A 16,959-nucleotide genomic window follows, 5' to 3' on the forward strand; every position below is an offset into this window, starting at 1 on the left:
GATGTTCATAACTTGGAGATATACTTTATAACAGTCAAGGTGTGTCGATTGCCCTGTTATTTAAATCTCTGCAATCATTGGAGTTATGTCCCTTGGTAATGCTGACAGAAAGATGCAAATGTAATCTAGGACTGTTATGTTGATGTGAAATGTATACATGAAAGCAAATTATTAGTAATAACCCATTAAACATGTTTTCAGATTATAGAACATGCATCAGCTATGAAACAATGACTTGATTCTGGGATGTTATGTGGACATCACATGATTTCAAGAGCTCTTTATATGTGTTGCTGGCAGCATGCTGAGAAAATGAATTATGAAACAATTTTCATAAGCATTGATTAAATGCAATATATAATGGATGCAGTATTCTTGTTGGAAAGACCCTGATCAATGTTTTTGAACCAATCACATTGATGCATACATTTGATTCTGCATTAAATTTATGATCACCAGGGCTCCTTTCACAAAGCAGGCTTTACTAAGGTTAAAGATAACCCCCATTCCTTAACATTGCACTAAGGCTACTTTAGTGACTTGTGATCATCTTAGTGCTTCGTCAAATGAGGCCCTGGGCCCCGTTTCACAAAACTCTCGTAAGCCTAAGATCTCGTAAGTTTTCTCGTAGCCATTGTGCCTCCTATACTGAAACACAGGAGCTATGGATGCTACGAGAAAAGTTACGAGATCTTAGGCTTACGAGAGTTTTGTGAAACGGGGCCCTGGAGTCTTTGGTAACTTTATCCAAGGGTTGCATGTGAATCCATACAATATTTAAGTTACTGAGGCCTACGGATGTTTGAGAACTTTCAGTAATGAAATGAAGAAGTGATGATTTGTGTCTGGGTTTCTGGCTTTCAGGTTCAATATAACTGTGTTTTTTCAACCAGTCACAGTGCTGCATACATGTCATTTACTTCCCAGTTCCATTCTGTTTGTTTCCTCCATCTCAGGAGCAGCAACCTGTATTGACAAAGACCCAGTCCCAAGATTCGGCTTCAGCTCCAGAGAAATCAAGTCCTGTTCGGTAAGAGTAATTACTAAACATTCTTCTCTGGATTTTTGTCCAGAGTTTCATTTTTTTTATATTCCACACAGCTGCAGCCATGCACACATTTTGATGGTTCATTGTTGACATGCTGAGGATCTATAAGTTATCCAAGCTGATGTGATACACTAGGTGTAACGATATGGTAGGGGCATCAAAGAATATGTACTCCATTATTGTGTGATACAGGACGTATGTTTGATATATTGATATTCTTTCATTGTGGAAGTTAATAAGTACTCTGAATTATCGGTTTTAAACTTTTGAGTTGGATAAAATTTTAGGTAGATTGTGAGGGTAAGGGTGTATTTCACAAAGCATTCAGAGCCTTAAGATTATCAATCCTGTACTTAAATATAGACTTGCGACTGTCTAGTCATATACTTGAATATAGACTTATGACCATCAAGTATTATACTTAAACACTCACTTATGACTGTCAAGTCTTATACCTAAACATACACATTGGACTGTCATGTCTTTTACTTAAACATGCACTTACGACTGTCAAGTCTTTCACTTAAATACAAACTAACAAGTCTCATACTTTAACACACACTTTTGATCGTCAAACCTTATACTGAAATATAGACTGACAACTGTCAAGTCTAATACTTAGATAAACACTTACGACTGACAAGTCTATTCTTGAATATGGACTTATGACTCTCAAATCTTACACTTAAATATAGACTTACAACTGTCATGTCTTATACTTATAAATATAGACTTACGACTGTCAAGGCTCATATGTAAACATACAGTTATGACTGCCAAGTCTTGTACTTAAACACACACTTACGACTGTCATAGAGTTATGATTGCTTTATGGAAGAGAAGCCAGAATGTATGCATGCTAGAAGCCAATGTGACTGATGATGTTTATTGTGAACTGGAAATACATGGGAATCGGTTTTATTTAGAGTTCTTAATCTGTGTACGTTCACATTTATTTGTCTAACAGTACAACGTTTAGTGTTTTACCAGAAAACAATACCGTATCGTTACACCATTTATCATATGTACACCAAGCAATGAGATGCAAACTGTCTGATGATTGTCCTGGTTCGTCTATTGTGGTTCTATTGTAAGCGTTGTCATGGCTGGGAGTAATGAGTCTGTGGAATATGTGGATGTTACCAGGATTTACTGCTAGACTTCTTTGTGTGCATGTTTGGTGTCAAATACATGTCTTTGTTAGGTCGGTAATGTTTTCAGGAAAATGTTATTTCAGCATTAAATTCTAATTTTGCATATATATTTCTAATCATATATACCAAGTTTTGATTAACATTAATCAATTTCTACCATGTTCAACATGATGCCATCTTGTTAGATGGTTTATATTCACCAAGTTTGAATACCTTTTGACATAATTTTCTGAAATTGAAGCATTTTTCAAATTAAACTTGACAACAGAAATGTTTTGTTGCACTGTGAACATGCAACCACAACAGTGGATGCATTGCTGGTATTGTTTGAACTAATATTTATATTATTTGTTACCATAGTAACCAGAGGACTAACTGCATGAAATTTTTTGTTTTGTGTTGTAATTGTAGTGCTGATTTTAGTCTTTTATTTCATTTTTGCCAATCAGTGCCAATCATTCCCAATCATCAACACCCGCTGCCACCCCGACGGACAATTTTGTAATCGACACTCCCATACAGTTTGACCTGGTCTCACCTTCTGATGAGAATCGCCAAGTTACGTCGCCCCAAACCGGTCCACCAAAGTTAGTACTGTTAATGACTTACTTCTCATGCATATGTATGGTTTGTATCTTAATAACTTTTATCTGACTATGTCTGTGTTGTTTCCTCATGTTTGTATTTGTCTTAAAGTTAACATGTCTTTTCATTTTGTTTAATGAGGTGTTATATGACTAAAATTGGTAAATGTAGAATGAACTTTAAACATTGAAACCATGCATATTGCAAGTGTTCAAATAGCTCACAAATTCTTTGTAGGAAAATTTTAAAGTGTGTTAAGGTTATTTCTAAATGCTCAAGTTAATCTTTGATCACTGCTTGAAAAATCACATTGGTTAAATGTTTCTTTGTGAAAAAATTATTAAACTGACTAATCAAAAGGTTTAGCAGGGTATTAGATTTGGTTTCACTGCATTGCCCACGTGTCATGTAGATCTATTCAGCAATAAGTCACTAAGACAGAAAGAATGTTTCTATTTCACTCATGCCATTAGTTATCGGTAGACAGGCTTAAACACCAAGCTGTCACCAAGTCCCAAGAGAAAAATAAAGTTGTCCAAACTGGTCGAGAATGTCTTAGATGTGGAATTAATCATTATTCTGGCCTCCATTTTGATTAATGTTTTGAATTTTGTAAATATATAGTTTTAGGTAAGATAGCTTAATTTCTGAGGGTACGTTTTAGTCTACAAATAGACTCAAGTCTTCAAACAGACACCAGAGGGAAGAGCATAATTTAGCAAATCATTTTCACATATATCAATCTCACTTCTTACCTAATGAATACTATTTTATACTTTCTTAATAGTGTGTTTAGTGTTTAAATTAACAGAGAATAGATATAATTATGCATCTTTAAAGTTACTTCATATAAATTCATTCAGTTTTAGCTCTTATTGAAATGTTTTTGTAGTCATTCTCATGGTTTCAAATGAATATCATGTAGCTTCTTTCTTAAATGATCCTTACCCTCGAGGTAGTCTCATGTGTGATACTTGAAACTGTTGCAGGACATGCTTACTTGTACTGTATTTTGAAGTATGTGTGCAGTGGTCTTGTTGTGCAGAGTTTATGTGTGTACGTGCCACCAAGTTGTGAAACTGTGTGCTTTTGATGTTATATATTATTTTGTGTTGTGGTTAGTTATCAACCCACACAGTTAGGAGTACAGTGATGTCGATGCACAGTTTTCAATTTGCAGTTAGCATGATACCAAAGAAAGCAAGAATAATTCCATTTCAGTGTGCGAAAGTACACTGGTCTTGTGGCCTTTAAAATTCATCAGGACCACTGACTGATAAATTTGCAGTGGTTCTGGTGGCCAGTGAATTTGTATTGTTTCATGAATGCTATTTGGACCAGTAAAGTACAGACAGGACCACTAATTATTGTCCACTCACTGGTCCTGTGGTCTTTTGGGAAATTATGACGGGTTTCTTTCCCTTCAATGATGTGTGATGTTTAGTATATTGAATATTTTTTAGACAAACTTAATTATATTATTTATCAAACAACACGGTTCATCTGAATAATTGTAATCTTACTTGACATTTGTCAAAGTCTCACATCATTCATGAAATACATTTTCTGTACATTGGAATGTGTTTGAGCTGGAGTCAGTGAACAGGTTTAGAGAATAATTAACGAGTGATGCGGAATGACTGTTACGTTGAATCATGAATTAAAATACTGTGCCTGGTTAAGTTTGGTGTTAATTTTGAGGTTCAGCTAGAAACAGTGAAAAGGCGAGTCAGGAAATAACATTCAATGAAGATACCCAAGTATTTTATATATTTGGTGACTATGATCAGTTATGGTATGTATTCTAAGGGAATCGTAGTGTCATGACATCATCACCTCCAGGTTAGAATTGGTCTTCAGCAACCCATGCTTGTTGAGATGACTTACGGGAATGGCTGTAATCATGTGACCAATCATGTGACATCTAGCAACAGATGTCGCCAGTGTATCAGTCATGCTCAGTACATTCCCACAAGCAGATGCCAGATGTCAGATGACAATAAAACACCTGTGCATGATGTTGATCACTCTATTGTCTGGTCCAGACCTGATTATTTACCGGCTGTCGCCATATAGCTGAAATATTGCTGAGTGAGGCAGTATACAACAAACCAACCATCAGCTTAGAGCTCTGAACCCTGGAATGGATGAGACAACAGCAATATTCACGATTATGAATATCATCTGCTGTGTCAGTTATGGAATTAGAATGGTCAGGAGCAGTTAGAAGTTGAATGTGAAGATGACAGGAGTATTATGCTCAGCAACAACCTCAATGTTCAAGAGTTTGTGGTCCCATACACAAGGGGAGAAAACTTAATGTCACAACTGATTGACAGATTGACTGTCTTGCTTCTTGGAACTTCCTCCATTTGTGAATATTCATACTGAGGAACTGGACAGAATCCTTGAAACTTTTTGAGTTTGATTCCCCACATGTATACCTTGTCCGAAGCCCATTTCTGGTATGCCCTGCCAAGAAATCGCAGGAATGATTCAAAAGTGGAACTGAACTCACTAACTGCAATTAACTGTGTATCTTTTTCATTTCAGCTAAATAGTTCTTTTGCACCTTTTGCCATGATTTTTTATTCATATCCCATTTATGATGCTTGTTTTAGTTGTTTTAATCTTAGCAGGTGCCCCTTAACATTCACCCATGCTCATCGGTTTGATAACTGGCAACAGGTCTGTGATCCAGGCACTTCAGACTTATCTTGAGACTAATGCTTAATGAGTATTCTGAAGAAATAGTTTGGATAGAAACAAAATAATTTCTTTTATTGGAGTAAATTGAAAAGGAGCCTCAGTGAGATGGGAGATTCAGAAAATGAAGCCCCTTTGGTCTGTGGAGGTCTTTAGCATTACAGAAAGGGATGGATGAAAGGGAAGTCAGTGAGACCGACTAATCTCCCACATCTGTTCAACTTATTGTAAGTTGAATTCTGTTTCAACTCTGCATGCAACTCTGTGATGAGGGTCTGAGAAAATGCATCATGTCAAGCAACTTGCCTATTGGTGTGGGATCATCACTGCTAGCCCTGAATAAGGTAATACCTGCACAGCTTTTAGATCAGCTCGTATGTTTCGGGCTGTGTAATCGTTAGTATATGCGTTTCTGTTTCAGAAGAATCAACCCATTTGATCAGTCATCTGTGGATTTGTTAGACTCTCCTGTGGACAATGCAGCTTTCTCTCAATCCTTCACTGTCCGTTTTCTGGGATCAATGGAAGTGAAGTCAGACAGAGGTAACTTCAGTATTGCATTCACTTATCTTTGGAAAAGTGAAAATTTGAAATGTCCTTTGGACAGTTTTGTTCCACCTTCTGACCACTGTTTAAACAAATATGTCTGCAGGCTGAGCACTGTACCAAACACAGTCTGTGCTGTCTCAGGCACACAAGCCTGATTTATGTATACTGAACAGCAAGACAAATGTAAGTTCCGAAAATATGAAATCTAATAAAAGTATGTGTCCATGTTTATGCCTTCTATTTAAACACTTTACAAAAAGCCAGAGTTGCTTTTCTTTTGGTGTTGAGTATATTGTCATCATGTCTTCAGGGGAACAGCTGGTTCATGGTACCATGAGGCAGATATTGGCAGCCCGGGCAATACACAATGTCTTCAAGATGACGGAATCTAGGCTGCTTGTCACAAATGAGTGCATGAGGTAGGCTGGCCATCTTGATTCTGCAGAAATGAGATTCCTGCTTCAGCAGTTTGAAAGGATGATCCTACTGAGTGTATCTGAAGTTTGTTCATTATCATCTCCATTCAAAGTTTTGTTACTATAGCATCTGTTTTGAAGAGATTATTTTCCAGAAAAACATTTATCCTACATGTACAGACTATTAAAACTTTTTCATAATGTGTTTCAGATTAATTGATCCCTCCAACAACACAATTCGGGTGGAGTTTGCACTCCCAGACATATCATTCTGGTCTGTCCATCAAGATAACCCCAGGTAAATAGCTCTTTGTATTCTTCAACAAAGCTCATGCCAGTAGCTCTTGGTTAGAAATGGAGCTCAGTAACCCTGGTTGTTGTAAGTACCAACTGATGGGATCAGGTAGTCAGGTCACTGGCTTGATGATTCTTGTAATGGTTTCACAGTTATGTTGATTGAAGTCAGTGGTGTCAAAAACTACTGGTATATCTTGTCCTGACTTTACCCATAAAGATTTGGATTAGAACTGATCTTCAGTAAGAGGCGACGAAGAGGCGTAAGAGGCAACAAACGGGAAACGGGTGGTCAGATTCACTGACATGGTTGACACATATCACTGATTCCCATTTGTGTAGATAAGTGTTCATCCTGTTGATCACCAGATTGTGTAATCCAGACTCGATTATTTACAGACCTCTGCCTTACAGCTGGAATATTGCTGAGTGTGGTGTAAAACTAAACTCACTCACTCTGGTCCAGACTTGATTATCTGTAGCTTGAATATTAGTGTGTGTGGCATGAAACGACACTGAACACTTGTGGTGAACCAACAAATGTGAATTGTGGCAGTGTGTGACCTGGAAGATGTCTTCATGCAACTGGGTGTGGTGGGGTAGCCTAGTCGTCAAGTATTTGCCTGTCACACAACAAATCTGTTTGGTTTTCTGCCATGAGTACATTGTGTGAAAACCATTTCTGGCATCCCCTCTTGTGATATTGCTTGAATTTCCTAAAAGCAGGTTAAGACTAAACTCATACACCATTGCAACTGATGATAGGATGGTCTGCCATTGATGTAGCTATGGACTGCTGTCACGTGGCTGACTTTGTATCAAACAACTCACTCCCAATTGTGACATTTTGCTGTGAGTTCCATGTGATTTGTTTCCATGTTTTGCAGGTTGTTTGGGTTTATCACACGGAATCGATCTGAAGGTGGTGGTGTGACGTTTGCCTGTCATGTGTTCGAAAGCAACAACTCTGCTGAAGAGGTATGGTGTGTTAGTAGTCCGAACTATGTAGACTCACATAAATGTGGTAATGGTGACTTGTTTAGAGGGATTTTTGTCAAGCATTTTCTAAGTGTTGTCCGATAGTTAAGTCTCTAACTCTCCAACCCAACACCTACTTAAATAAGATGATTTCCAAATGTATAACCACCACTAAACCTCAGGGTTTACACCATTGTAATGATGTCCTTCTGTTGATTTTGCAGTAATCCAAGAATTCACTAGTCATGCTGACGTACATCTTACACCAGTGAAACACTACAGCTATAGGTTATGGAATTGTGGAGAAATTATGTACAGGGGATTATTGACCCCGCCCTTCCAGACCCGGATGGTGAATTTTCAAACCATTCCCATAGATTTACATTAAAAAATGATCCACTTATCGGGACAGAAAGATCTGTGCACACGTGCATGTGTATGTGTCACGTCAATACCGTTCACCGCAAGACTATGTGATTTCATTGTTAATTTATCGGAAGGCATTTGATGTGAATTGGTTAGTTAGCCATCAAAACACTAGGGACGCGTGTCACTCAGGTTGTTCATTAGGATTTGGCAGGTGTGGGAACATCTCATTAGTAGCAAAAACACATGTTAAGTACTACACTGTAATTGTACTGTATATAGCACTATAAATCAACCCCTACTATCTGTTGTGATACAAGTGAAAAATAGCCTACCACATGATCTAGGTCATGTGATCCCATCCGGAAGTTTACCTTCTGCAGACAGCATAAGTCTGACGCAGTATCATATGTTTTCAGGGCATTTAAAATAAAAAAGTATATGCAATTTGCAAGATAGAGACTTTTTGTCATCGATGTACTATTTTCATCTAACTTACCACCAGAAGCTTCACACGCTACATGATTTGTTACCTGCATTCTGCCTTCCATGTTTCATCGGTACACCTATCTGCTATGATGATTCACTGATACTATTATTGACTGTTGATTTCACTTTTTGCTTCCACTTAGTTTTCACTTTTTGGTTGTTTGATCCAGTTAATCAGACGTCTCGCTATCCAGACAATTTTTGAGTGAAACCAATACGTCTGGATAAACAGGGTTCGACTGTACTAACCATGACAATGCTTACCTGGGAGAAATTGACAGTTGATTTTGAATAATAAATTATGATTACATTCTTATCTGTTTTTTTATTTTAGTTTATGTTGGAAGGTTTCTGTGGAAGGTGCAGTGAGCGGTTTGCATTGGTCAATCGATCCATCTCACGTTAATCCATTGCAAGTATGCAGTTTATGTACATGTGCTTACTGGGGTGTGTTTGTTTCAGATATGCCAGGCAATCAGTACGGCAACTAAGATTGCATTCCAAGCTATCATGGTGGGTATCAGCTCTCCAGTCTGCATACCTAACTCAGACACAGACACATGTAGATACACACAGATATACAGACATATGTGGCCATACCTTTAGACATACAGACATGCACAGATATACAGTCAGACATGTTTACAGACGTACACATATGTTGAGACATGCAGACATACAAACATACATGCACAGACCTACAGATATACATACAGACCTACAGACCTACACACAGACCTACAGACATACATACAGACCTACACACAGACCTACAGACCTACATACAGACCTACACACAGACCTACAGACCTACATACAGACCTACACACAGACCTACAGACCTACATACAGACCTACACACAGACCTACAGACCTACATACAGACCTACACACAGACCTACAGACATACATACAGACCTACACACAGACCTACAGACATACATACAGACCTACACACAGACCTACAGACATACATACAGACCTACACACAGACCTACAGACATACATACAGACCTACAGACATACATACAGACCTACAGACATACATACAGACCTACACACAGACCTACAGACATACATACAGACCTACACACAGACCTACAGACATACATACAGACCTACACACAAACCTACAGACCTACATACAGACCTACACACAGACCTACAGACCTACACACAGACCTACACACAGACCTACAGACATACATACAGACCTACACACAGACCTACATACATACAGACCTACACACAGACCTACAGACCTACATACAGACCTACACACAGACCTACAGACCTACATACAGACCTACACACAGACCTACAGACATACATACAGACCTACACACAGACCTACAGACCTACATGTAGACCTACACACAGACCTACAGACCTACAGACCTACACACAGATATGCAGACAGACAAACAGACAAACACACAGATATGCAGACAGACATACAGACAAACACACAGATATGCATCAATACACATACATACTAGGTATTGTAGTTTCTGTTTCTTAAGATTATTTAGTGTAAACCTCTAGTTCACAAGATGCAGGATTCTGATGATGTCGTGTGTTCTTCAGGAGAAGAGAAGTGGAAAGAAGCCCTCTGTCAGCAAAGAAGTAGACAAGGAAAAGGAGAAGGTGAGTCACGTGTAACTTGTGTCTACTTGTAGATGTGTTTACAGTAATAACACACTCGTAACTAGCAGTTTCGTATAGAGAGTCACCGTACCAAACATTTAGTATTATGGATATAGAACATTGCAGTTTGCCTATCATGACTATATTGTGCTGAATATTATGCCGTCGTACTAATTTGGAACTGTTCCTTTTTTTCACAAATCATTCACATGCTTAAAATATTAGCGTGAGCAAACTGTCAGTTCATGTTGTAGCTTCAATCTCATGTTTCTCTTGTAAAGGACAATAAAATTGAAGAAACCAGTCAAACGTGAATCTTTTAACATTCAGTTGATAGTTCTTTATTCCTCTGATTACTCGGAAGTTTCATTTTAGCATTGACATCTATGTTTTTGTTAGTCCCTGACTCAAGACATACATGTTTCTCTCTCAAAGGTCGAAGTGATCTTATATTTTTTCTTTAATTGTTTAATTTAATCAATCCTTAAATTTAATCCTCGAATATAGTAGAATTATCACTAGATTTATCATGCAGTCAGATTGCTTTCAAGCTTTGAATTGTGTAATCGCTGATGATGCAGATGGCTAGTTGCACTTAGTGTTTCTTTCAATTATTGATGACTCTCTTTTTTAAAACTTTTTGCTTTCTTTATTTTTCATATTTTCTGCTTCCATCCCTATGGAACTTTTATCTGTTTCTAGCTTGATGAAACTGAGGTGATAATCTTTTTCTTTTTTTTCATCAGGGATGGGATTTTTAAAAAAATAAATTTAACGTTTTATATTTGGAATCACACTTCCAAAGTAAAGTACAAATTCTAGATTGAAGCACCACCACCATAAAGGTGGAATATTGCTTTGTGTTACCAGACTTTCATTTTGTGGAAGACTGGGTGGCTGAGTGGGTTAGATTGCATATTTTTTGTGCTGGCAATTAGATGTCTCACTTTGAATGTGTGGGTTCGAAATCTCTGTTGAGAATCAACCCCATTAAGTGAGAGAACTTTACTAAGGAAGTGAAATTGCAGTATAATGTAAGTTCTATTTAACCACTTTCTAATTGGCTCTGTGTATTCCAAAACTCAAATGTTTTGTAAGCTTTTAAGAACATGATGATCCCATCTCTGTTAAGATATAGCTGAACTCTCATATTACATGACATTGGTGTGGGGCTAGACACAATACACCACTTTTCATGTCTAATGGTATCACCTGATGATGCCTGGACTTGCTATTGACTCAATTATATGGGTCATACCATGTCATATGTAGCGGTCACTGGATGACTATCACTGACTTTCACTTCCTGTTTCCAGAGTGATAGTGAGTGATACCAAGGACACGCACGGGATCAGTGGTACTTTGTTTGCACACCTTTTACAGGAAATATTCTACCTATACATGTCTCTAACAATCATCTCTCTCACCTCATTAACTGGTGTTCTTCCCTTTCCTCTATAATAGTCTGCTCTCTCCAACTTTCGTTCTTATTATTTCTGGGTTTTTTTTCAATGTTTTTGAATAGCATGTGGAACAGTGAAAGTAGTATAGGGAATGATAGTTCTGGCTCACTTTCAAGAAATGTCTCTACAAAGCCTTATTTAGTAAATAAGGCTTTGGTTGGGCCATTAGCTCTTGCTACTATTACCCCTACTACAAAAAAGTTGGCGGTAATTACTGTGCCTTGGTAGGAGGTAACACTGTGCCGTACGGTACGATCAATAATTCTTCTCTTACAAAACCCCTACCCGGCCCATCCCTCAAGTAGTACAAGTTAGGTTCGTCGGCTTTCATATCCACTTTATCTATGTTGTAAGTTTTGACTGACCATATAGGATCGGTGGCTCGCTTACGGCTATCGCCCTCGTGTTCCCCTATGTCACGTTTATATCGATGAAACAGTTTAACGTGAACCGCCTACGATCTCTTTGGTGTTCATAATAAAGGCTTGCTGGGCTTTTTGTATCCCCTGTTCTATGTACTTTTTTTTCTCGTCCTCGCTGATAGCAGACTTACGAGACTTGGATCGAATATCTTGTTTCATTCCGTTATATTTTTTGAGTTCAGAGAGGATTGAACGAAACTCCTCTTCTATCAGAGAGTGCCGTGGAAATTCGCTCACTCACTGTGTTCAGCTTTGCTTCGGCCAGAACCCTGATCTCGTCATGTTTCAATGCCTTACGATTAAGTCTGCGTGATACTAACTTAAGCGCCAATCCTGCCAACCCTGCCACCCCTGCCGTTATTTCAATACCTAGCACTATAGGTGCAGCCACGATGGTAGCCAACAACCCAACGCCTGCCGCCCCTAGTCCCATGCTGGTTGCCATAAGGGCAGTGTCAGCCCCGTCTACGATATTGAAAGCTCTATTGTACTTCTTACATAGTGCTTTCCGCGTGTCACGGTCTTGTTCTAGTTGACGTTTCACATCACATAACTGCCTCAAGCGGAACCCATCTACGGTTTCCAGCGTCTTCGCTACTTCCTCTACGACTGGGTACAGGCCCATCCTATAATGTATATTTTGAAAGATATTTTAATTGGGTTTCAGTTAAAAATCTATCAATGAATTTGAAGTCTACAAGTTCTAGACCATCAGTTATGGTAATAGGTAAGAGGCTAATAGACTTTTCTGTTGTAATATAAACTCCCTTACGGAGGCTTATTAAGTGGTTTATAGGACCCGTGGGGGTATCCCGTTGTATAACAATACGACAATATTTGTGTGCGTGTACGGCATGCCAGCGTATTGACACCCCGGGTAAAATTTGGTGTACTATTGCGATGTTTTCCTGGTTAAAGAAGACTTCTATGATGAGTGTGAAAGAGGAGTATATTCTATCAACAAGATCTTTACCATAAGGATTATTGCTAAATGTTATTTTAGTTTTTAATACAGACATTAACCTATTTTTCCCGTTACTTCTTATGGATATTAATACCTCCGGAATGAAATCCCCGACCCAGATACCGTTGTTCCTAATCTTAGAGACAAACCTATTTTCGTTTAATATGATATAAGGTGAGGTGAGTCTTAAGTTGATCAGCCATTTGGGCTCTTTAAAATCTGATAACAACACCCGTCTGTATACGTTGTCTTTGAAGTGCAGGATGTATAATTCATCTTCCTCACCAGGCTGATCGAATCCCTCCGTATCTCCTAGGTCGTTAAGCGTAGTGTTGGGACGATGACTGGTCATTATTATACTATTACGATATAATTTCCAACTGGTTTTTTGATAATAATTCAGGGGTTAACTTCATACCCATGAAGTGTATGTTGTCAGGTAGGAAGATCTTGGTTAGTGATATCTTGTTTTCCACGATCACGTTGACCCCCTCCATACTGGTGTCGGCTCCAACACCCACCCGCACGTAAACGTTGCAAACTTGATACTGGTGTCGTTTCACCCACCCGAGTTTGATCCCCTTCACGATCTCGACATCATTCCCCGATGGTTCCCCTAGGTAGACTTTGATGATCAGTGTTGAGTTTGCCGGTAGACTCTCTAGTATCTTGACCACGCCTTCGAATTCAGACACCAACTGCAATGTCACGTTTTGTATGGCCGGTTTACTCGATAGCATGTGGGCTGCTATAGTGTTGACTGGGCTGACGACTACGCTACGTCTCTGAGTTGGGACATAAGCCACGAGCAGGGTTCCATTGTTCACGACTTTGTTTAGGTGGTTGTCTTTGTTATCAGTAAACACGTAGGGAGAGACGAGTCTAATATTGAGAAACCAGTCGTTATCGGGTAACAACACCCACTTGTCATCTTCGGTGAAGACGAGCATATATGGTTTGTTTCGGGCAACGGTAGTGCTCTCAACATCGTCTAAGTCGAACAGTTTACCACCGAACGATGGGTATATTACCCAATTATTATTACCGGTGTTGACAAGGGCGTACTTAGTGTTGACTGTTGCTCTTGTGGTATCTATCATATCACTTAGGGTTCCACCGGAGGGGATTTCAATGCGTTTGTAAATGTTGTTTTTCAGTTGCAAGGCGTACGATTTACCATCTACTCCGGGAGCGTCGAAACCGCGCGTGTCTCCAAGGTCGGAGATCCCGATATTGACGCATTTTTTCACTCCGGGCCCTTGTGCGCTGGTCATTTTACATGAAGCGTTAAGCTGAGGTATCCTATATTTACAGGATTATGATTTATATCTAACACCGATATTGTCAGCTCAGGTATGTTGCCCTGGGTTAATTTCTTATACTGCCGTGGTGAAAACGACTCGGTTCTACCGTCGTTGTATTTCTCAGTTTTCACCGACACTGCTCTCAGTATAGTGGAAGGGTGACCTCCTTGAATGTTGTACGTTGTGCTCACCTGACTGAGATGAATGTACAGCTCTCGGTACGGTACTAGGTCGGGTAACTTCGTGCCTGTGACGGTTGTTGTTGGTTTTATCTCGTCAGGAGACATACCGAGCATCCTTGCTAATGGTCGGCCGAGCCTCAAAGGGTTTCTTCCATTGTTGATTAACACCACTGTACCGTTTGAGTCGTTCATCTTGAGTTCGGCTCCCAGGGGTTTGAAGACCTCGTCGTTTAGAGAGCACACGCTGTAGTAGCCGTCAGTTATCTGGCTGCGAGTTCCACTAACGAACAGCTTATTGTTGCTGATATTGATGTTAGTCCATTGCGGTAGGTAGGTGATATCGCAGAGTGCGACTTCGAGTTGACCTGACGTGTTATCGATCGCGTGCGTCAGCTGAACGGCCTCACCGCTCGTTATTCCTGGAAGTGTTATGTACATGTTAGAGTATATATGTTCATTATATAATAGTTTTAAAATGTATTCCCCTGGTGTGTTTTACCCTAAACTGGACGTAGATTTCTCCCCCATGAAGATCGTGGTTGCTCCTGAGTTGTATTTCAATGCCCAGCTTTTAGATGTGTTCGATAAGTATAAGCTTTCGGTGACTAACATCAAGGCAGTCCACGCTTGGTTCAACAACCCTATGCAGTTCTGGCAGAATCAATTAAACTTTGCCGTGTGGTGCGCTACAACGGGGTGTGGTGTGACATTGACTGACACTCGGCGTGGACCGCTGAGTCAGTCTGTGTTCAAGTTCCACGTGTACTACCAGGTCAGACGTATCCTTAAAGAGATCAGCGCCCCCCTCCCACAGGACAAAGCGTGGGACGCAACAAACAACCCGTACGATAGACGGGTCTACGAACGTATTTGCAATGAATTCGAAATAAATCCGAAGACGGATTGGCGTTTGCCGGGGCCGAACCACGGGTTGGGTATTCCTTACAGCGATGGGCTCTCAGTAAAAGCATTTAAGAAAGATTTACTAACAAACTTTATGAAACGAAAAATGTTTAGTCCTGAGAATTTTTTCCGTGAATTAGATGAAATTGTTCCTAAACCTACCAAATATGGGCCAAAACCAGTGAAAGATGCAAGTGATGATTTAATGAAACGAGGTATACTTAGGCAGGACTTTGCTTTGTCGAGTAATGAATGGAGGGATGATCGTATGGACTTTAAAGGTGGTGTTGCTTTCACAATCCAGAAAGTGGAGCAGTCAACTGCAGACGGGTGGAAAATGTTCATGCTGGACACGTCGAAAGGATTCACTCGTGCCGGGGTAGTCAGGTTGAACGACTCGATTCGAACGTACGTGTGGGCGCTGTTGGGTGCTCAGTCGATGACGCGTTCCAACATCATCGGTAAGGGAACTGCTTTCGACGCTCAGAAACAGTTCGTTGCCAACGTTGAGGATGCTATCAATTCTCCAGTTGATCTCCCGCGGGCCATCAACCGTTACCAAAACGTGTTAGAATACGCCAGATCGAAAGTCAACTACGTGTTCGGCGTGGGGTTGTACATGGCTCCGAGTGATATGCAACTGAGAGTAAAAAAAGTGGTGGGTTATAACAACAAAATAGTCATAGCCACGAAGGATCAAAAGTTGGGTATCAACCCCGATATTAACACCCCCTATATCCCACACATCCCACCACGTGAAAAGGGTATAGTGGCGCCGCCCCCGGAGCCTAAAGTTCATGTGGAGGTACCCCCCACACACTCTCATATTCAGGCTCAGCAGCATATTGATAATAAAACAGCCCTGGTAGTTGGTGGGGTAACTTTAGGACTTATTTGGTTAAAGATTTCTTAGCCGCTACGTACACCAGACCCGCCACGGCGACGATGGCTGCCCACATGTTTTGACTGAGCCACATGGCAGTTTTAGACAGAGCGCTCAACAACCACGAGACGATGCTACCCAGGATGCCGGGAAGGGCTTCGGCGGCTTTACCAGCCAGTTTAGCTAGGCCTTCCCCGAGTTTTTTAATCCAGTCTTTAACACCCCCACCGCCACTTGGAGTTCCCCCGCCGGCAGGTGTGGGGGTTCCCCCCGTCAGTGACACCACCAGGGTTGATATAATGAAACCCAATGCAGTCAGAATGCTGGCGATGGTGATCCCTTGCTCCCGGAACAATATCCGAATCCTGTTGGCTAAAGTTGTATCCTCATTCAGTATTCTATCGATTGTTTCCCGAATGCGACTGATCTGGGATCGAAGCTGTTCACGATTCGAGGAAGCGGCTTCCAATCGTGTACGTCTCTCGTCTTCTAAATCACGTAGTCGTTCATTGATACGACGCTTCATATCATCGTTTTCAGTTTCGTTGAGTTTGGTTTTTTCCTTAGCGATGTGCTCGTCGATTTCGTTCAGTTTCCCCATGTTGT

At 40.1% G+C, this 16,959-nt stretch overlaps 1 protein-coding gene across 3 annotated transcripts in view; it reads left to right on the forward strand.

Annotated features, from left to right (window-relative positions):
• Positions 1–16,959, forward strand: part of LOC137296189 (DCC-interacting protein 13-alpha-like) — a 96,777-nt gene that overhangs the window by 57,842 nt on the left and 21,976 nt on the right. For 2 of the 3 annotated variants that reach the window (XM_067827907.1, XM_067827906.1), the window contains 8 exons: positions 957–1,030; positions 2,652–2,789; positions 5,915–6,036; positions 6,353–6,461; positions 6,670–6,756; positions 7,640–7,730; positions 9,048–9,098; positions 10,173–10,232. In XM_067827907.1, coding sequence (XP_067684008.1) covers positions 957–1,030; positions 2,652–2,789; positions 5,915–6,036; positions 6,353–6,461; positions 6,670–6,756; positions 7,640–7,730; positions 9,048–9,098; positions 10,173–10,232 — 732 coding nt within the window. Of the gene's footprint in view, positions 1–956; positions 1,031–2,651; positions 2,790–5,914; positions 6,037–6,352; positions 6,462–6,669; positions 6,757–7,639; positions 7,731–9,047; positions 9,099–10,172; positions 10,233–11,548; positions 11,634–16,959 lie in introns of those variants that run through there. The other variant, XM_067827908.1, reaches the window with a different exon arrangement.

This window comes from Haliotis asinina, chromosome 9, assembly GCF_037392515.1.
Source record: "Haliotis asinina isolate JCU_RB_2024 chromosome 9, JCU_Hal_asi_v2, whole genome shotgun sequence".
NCBI classification, from domain to species: Eukaryota; Metazoa; Mollusca; class Gastropoda; order Lepetellida; family Haliotidae; genus Haliotis; species Haliotis asinina.